Below are 6,023 nucleotides of genomic sequence, written 5' to 3'. Positions count from 1 at the left end.
TTGATCCATCCCCAATCACCCCAGTGACTCCTGCCATCTCCAGATGAAGCCCCGTGTTCTGACCAGGTGTCTCCCACAGCTTGTGGCAGCACGCCAAGGCCCAGAACTCAGCCACCTCATCCTAACTCCAGCTCCACCCCCAGGCTGCCACTCTCCCCGCACTGGGCCTCATCCAGACCCTTGGGCCCGTATTCCTCCTCCTGACCCACGGCTAACACCCTTGACTGTACAACTTCCGTGACCCTCCCAGCTTAGGTTGGTTCTCTCGTTATGTGTCCTGTTGGACCATTTGACACCCCCTTTGGATTTACCTCCTGGGATTTGGGGCTCCCTGTGTGTCTCCGTCTGGGCTGTGGCCCCAAGAGTTGATGGTCCCCATCTTGCATGAAGCCCAGTGTCTTTCCAGCATAGCCTGTGGCAATTCAGCGAAGGGATCAATGACTGAATTCCTCTCTCAGAACACCCCTGCTTTCAGGAAACTAAGTTCTCCAATCCTGGTTTTCCTTTTTCTACTCAGGCTGGTGAACACGACTGGATCAGGATTCTTGGAGAACATGGCTCCAGGGGACCCTGCAAGCATCTGCCCTCTGCTCTCCCCTGGATCCGCACCTAAAACACTCCCAAGGCAGGACATTTGCACCTGCAGTTCCCCTTGCCTGAGGGCTCTTCTTCCAGGTACCCACTGGGCTCACTGCATTATATTCTTCTGGACTTGGTGAAACATCACCCTCTTCACGAGGCTGATAGGACTCATCCTTTACTGTCTCACCAATAGCACCTCCTCTTATCTTACGTTACTACAAGATATTCTTCAGTGTGGACTTGGACATTTCTGCATGTCTGCACACCTGTACTATTGTGTCTGTTTTATCTCTGTCCACAAACTGGAATGTGAGCACCAAAAGCCGAGCTCTTTCTACTGTTTAATCATGGTTGGAAGCAACGCCTCGGTTAGTGGTTACTACTTTGGTCCTCTTCCCATATATTTGCTGCACGAAAAGTGGCTGCAATTCCCCAGGTCCTGGCTGCTTCAAATAGATGAGTCAAGATGATAACCTGCCTTTCAGAGATCTTCGGTGCCGGCAAGTTCATCACGTTGCAGTTTGCACTGAAACTGTGGGCAGCCTACCCAGGTCTTTGCCTCTACAAGTCGTGGAGACTAAACTATTGAATAGAAGACTCAGTCTTGGCCCCTCAATTGATTTAAACACTTGAACCAGGTCTGTAACCAGGGGCCTTGAATGATGGGGTAAGGGTGGGGCTTGAGTTACCTTTGAACAGGAGGAAGGAAGGATTCTCTGATAGTTGCATCAATTTTGTACTGTTATTCTTCTACCAGCAATCTGCAAAGGACCTAAACACACTACCAGTTTGACTGGGCATGGGAAAGGGAATAATCTGATTTTCCATGCAATGCTGGATTCTGTTCTGAATTGACACCAATTGGAGAAACCCAACATGGCCCTTCAGTCCATTAGACAGAATAGTGGGGTGTGGAGGTTTGTGCAGAATGGAGTTTTGATTTAGGTCCCATGCATGATGGCTCCGTGGACCATCAGATCTCTGCATTGCTATTTCCTGAGCTTCAGAATGCGTAATTAAATAGACACACTCAGCAACTGGAAGATTCCCCACATTGGATCTGAGACCTGTGGAGGGTGGGTGATTATGGTAGCACAGATCATGTGGGAAACCATGGAACTGCCTGGATCCATCAAAACAGACCCCAAAGCAAGATTCCCACACTCCTGGGGTTTGAAGACTGCAGAGAGAGCGCCTAAGAGTTCAGCGCATGAGTGATGCTCCGCGGATGAGCCTGAAGCTCTGTACTCAATATTAATCTACGGTTACAGTTCAGAAGCACCCATTGAGGAGGTGTGCTTTTGGTTTTAGAGAATTATGGACAAGGAAAGAAAGCTACAATTAAATCCACAAACACAGTATTCTGAGAGAGAGGTAGAGGCTGATACAGGACAGATGGACAGAAGGTTGTTTCCATCCAGTGGTCCGACTGCATCATTGAAGATGACACGATGAACTCGGGGGCCCCCAGTCCTCGTAAACGGACTGACTCCGCAGGTCCGCAGAGCTCCTCAGAGGCCTGTGGACCCAGAGGACGGCACCGAGCATGCCCAGGAGCAAGGGCACCTTCAGGAAGACCAGCAGCAGGAAGTGGACGCTGCCCAGCAGGGGCCTGTGGGGGACACGGGGACGGACAGTGAGCAGCATCCTCGGGGAGGCCCTGCTGCCTCCACCTTGCTGGCCCCGCATCCAGGTTCTGTGGCTACAAGAATCTATACAAGGATCAACCCAACACAGAGCAGCCCCACCTGAAGGACTTCTGGACCCTGATCTTCAAGAATTGCCCCTGAGACTTAGGACTGTGGTTGTAAGAGTGGATGCGGCCATGAGAATCATGTGAGGGAGACCAGGGACCCAAGGGGAACCTGGGCATTAGGAGGATTTCTATCTGAGTCCTCCTCGTGGGGGCTTCCCCAGCAGCTCAGAGGGTAAGGAATCTGCCTGTGATGCATGAGAGACCCGTGATGGATCCCCGGGTCAGGAAGAGACCCTGGAGAAGGGAATGGCTACCCACTCCAGTATTCCTGCCTGGAGAATCCCATGGACAGAGGAGCCTGGTGGGCTACAGTCTACGGGGTTGCAAAGAGTCAGCCATGACTGAAACAACTAACACACGCCTCACGTGGGGGTTTTGCGGTCTAGGGTGTAGAACCCAGTACTGGGGAGGCTTGGCTGATGTCTGCTAGCCAAGAGAGCACAGCCACCTCAAGCGCAGGGACTGTTCTGTCTTACTCAGTGAGCAGCCGGCACCTGCCCAGGGTCTCCAAAGCTCCGGTCCTTCAATGTCCTTGGCTGATGAAAGAGTGACCCCCTCAGCTCTGCACCCTCAGAGGCCAGGGCTCTTCAGCAAGATGATACAGATGACCAGGGCTCAGGGAACAGAGGGGTCACCAACGCCCAGAGCGTCTGCTTCCTGCCCTGCCCTGGGCTGGGGGCTTTTTGTTCAGCCTGCCCCCCTTGTGCCTGGTGCCTCATTTCTGAGGATCCCGGCATGCCTGGCTCCCAGATCCTGCAGGCCTCCATTCAAGTGTCTGTAATCAATTAGGTGCCCTCTCATCACTGTGTTTTAACTGGCAAACTCCACCACCCTCCCACACATGCTGGCCCCTCACCCAGGTGACCTTTTCCTTCAAGCGATCATCAATAGGTGGTGTATTTATGCAGCCGATGTGTCGATCTGTTCATTATGTGAATCCCTCCCTTAGAACACGACTCTGTCAGGGCAGGACTGTGTCTCTGTGCTTTGCTGCTGGATCCCAAGTCAACAAGAGCTCCAGGCACTTAGTAGGACCTTTACTGCTTGTTACAGAATTTGTTGAATAAGTTAGGGTTCTTGGTGAAGGGAGCTTGCCTATTACTCCCTGGTATCACCTAGAAACCACCCAGGTGAGATGTCCTGGGATGGGGGTCCCTTACCAATGAGCTTGGCCGGGATCAGGGCCCTCCTGCCCGGACACGGTGCTCCCGGTGGGCGCTGGCAGGCTCGTGGGAGACTCCGGGGTGCTTGTGGACCTCTTGGGGCTGGTGGTTGTCATAGAGACTGAGGGAGAAACACAAGTCAGGCCCCGTATCGTCCCCTGGGTCCCTCCTTTCCATCCCATTGTAGCTCTGACTCACATTCAAGGTCACTCACACCATCTGGATGGATGTGCTGTGTCCACCACCCCCATGGCTGCACCCACGCCTGACCAACACCCTGGGCCCCCCTCCCTGCCCCTCTCCAGATGCCCCCTGGCCAGGTGGGCACTGTTAGAGTCATATGGCCCTGCTCCCCTGGGGATCTGAGAGTGCGGAGAGGGCACTTGGCTCCAAGTCACCCCCAGGCACAGCCACACCTCTGTCCTCCTGGCCCACCCTGCCAGGGGACAGATGGGGTGACACATATTCTTTCGGGATTAACACAGAGAGACGGGGCAGACAGTGAGGCAAGGGGAGTGGCTGGAGCGAGGCTCAGATGGAAAGTCCTGCAGCTGAGTCTGAGCTGAATCAGGAGACCCCGTGTCATCTGTCAGCCAGACCCAGGCAGTCCTCTCCCTGGTAGGGCATGACCAGAAAGATCTAGAGAGATATCGACCTGGTGGGCCCCGTGAAATGTGGCCTCTCCTGAGGTAAGTGGACAGAGCCCCTCCCCGACACACCCTGCAGAGCCAGTAAACTTTCAGTTCCTTTCTTGCAAACAGAAACGCAAAAAGGAATCCTTCCTCCTGAGAGAGAAGCAGCGACCAACAGGAAGGAACTCAGGGGAGCCGGGCACAACTCAGAACAAGAAGTCAAGGGGAGAAAGCGAATATATGGACAGAGGATCGTGACCGGGTTCTTAGGAAACCAGAGCAGCCTTCTGTTAAAGAAGACTTATTGGGGCTTCCCTGGTGGTCCAGTGGCAAAGAATCTGCCTTCCAATGCAGGGGACGTGGGTTCGATCCTTGGTCTGGGAAGATCCCACACGCCACTAGGCATGCGCAACGACTGAGCCCAGGCTCTAGGGCCCCTGTTCTGCAGCAGGAGAAGCCACCACAGTGAGAAGCCCGGGCGCCACAGCAAAGAGCAGGCCCTGCTCGCTGCAACCAGAGAAGGCCCGTGTGCAGCAACCAAGACCCAGCACAGCCGAAGAGAAAGAAAGGAAAGTTTAAAGATTCATTTGCAGCACGTGGCGGTCCACTGAGGGCCGTAACACCTCCTAAGAGCCCTGTTCCTCATCCTTCTCTGCCTATCGGGCTCCTCTGAGTTTCCTCCTTGGGTACCAAGTGCCGGGGGAAGAGGGATAGGCAAGGTCAGGCTGGAGGGGGGAGGGGTCTCCAAAGCATCCAGAGCCCCACGTGGGCTCGGGGACTCCGCCTCCCCCCTCTCGGCTGCTGCGGATCCCCAGGACCACCACTGCGAGGCTGGGGCGCCAGGAGCCCTCCACGACACTGCTGCGTCCTCTGCTGGCCCCGCTGGTCCCGCCCCACAGGGCTGGCCAGAGAAGTCCAGGAAGAGACACAGGGTCACCTTCCGAGTGGACCTGGCCCTTGTGAAGACGGGAAGGCAGCAGGCCCCCAGATTCAGGGTGTCTCCCCCTCCCTTTCCACCCAAGAGAGCTTCAGCTGTGAGGGTGTGTCAGGGGTGGACACAGAGGAGGTCTCGAAGAACCAGAGGTGGACACGTGCTGTGTGCCTCCCGACCACTCAGAGCCTGGGTCCTGGTCACTGACCCCACAACACCCTCCGCTCCAGGCCCTTCCTGAGGGTCAGGGTCCCAGGTACGGTCAGCAACCATAGAGCTGGCGTCTCAGGCTCACCTGGGGTCACAGACACCTCCACCTGGAAGGTGGGGTCAGGTGAAAGTGGCACATAGATCCCACATCTGTACGTTCCCGCATCCTCCTCTCTGAGGCTCTCCAAGGTCACTGTGAAGGTGAGGCTTGCAGGACGGTCTCTGATGGACACACGGCCCCTCCTCACTTCTCTCTCTGACTCTCTGGTCTCTACAATCTTCCACGGTGACACACACGGGTGTTTGCACCAGTATTTGATGGTGTCCACAAATGCCTCCTGGTACCGACACTCCACGCTCAGGGATCCCCCAACAATGCCTGTTGCGCTTCGGGGGCCGCTCAGGGACAAACAGCCTGGAAAACACAACGGAGTCCAACTCCACCGAGTGAGTCTGGGTCTGGGGAGCCTTGGATGGGGTCCCTTGGGGGCCTGTGGGGTCTGGAGGAGGCCAAGGCAGGAGGCAGGCCCTTCCTCAGACCCAGAGGTGGATGATGGGGGAAGGAGGTCCCTCCTCACACAGAAAGGGTTCTGTGGAGACAGAAAAACTCAGGGTGTGTGCGTGTGTGAGTGTGTGTGTGTGTGAGTGTGAGTGTGTGTGCGTGTGTGTGAGTGTGAGAATGTGAGTGTGTGTGAGTGTGAGTGTATGTGTGTGAGTGTGCGTGTGTGTGAGTGTGTGAGTGTGAGTGT

The 6,023-nt window shown here is 55.4% G+C and overlaps 1 protein-coding gene across 1 annotated transcript; it reads right to left on the bottom strand.

Annotated features, from left to right (window-relative positions):
• Positions 1 to 2,016: 2,016 nt before the first annotated feature.
• LOC120859528 (CMRF35-like molecule 6) lies at positions 2,017 to 5,689 on the bottom strand (the record flags this gene model as incomplete). The annotated part of the gene is made up of 3 exons (XM_040235606.1): positions 2,017 to 2,194; positions 3,499 to 3,622; positions 5,360 to 5,689. Coding segments are annotated over 3 exons (632 nt in total), but the record flags the coding sequence as incomplete, so codon positions are not given.
• Between the last annotated feature and the right edge of the window lie 334 nt (positions 5,690 to 6,023).

This window comes from Oryx dammah, unplaced genomic scaffold (assembly GCF_014754425.2).
Source record: "Oryx dammah isolate SB20612 unplaced genomic scaffold, SCBI_Odam_1.1 HiC_scaffold_1442, whole genome shotgun sequence".
NCBI classification, from domain to species: Eukaryota; Metazoa; Chordata; class Mammalia; order Artiodactyla; family Bovidae; genus Oryx; species Oryx dammah.
This window is presented reverse-complemented; position numbering and strand designations above follow the sequence as displayed.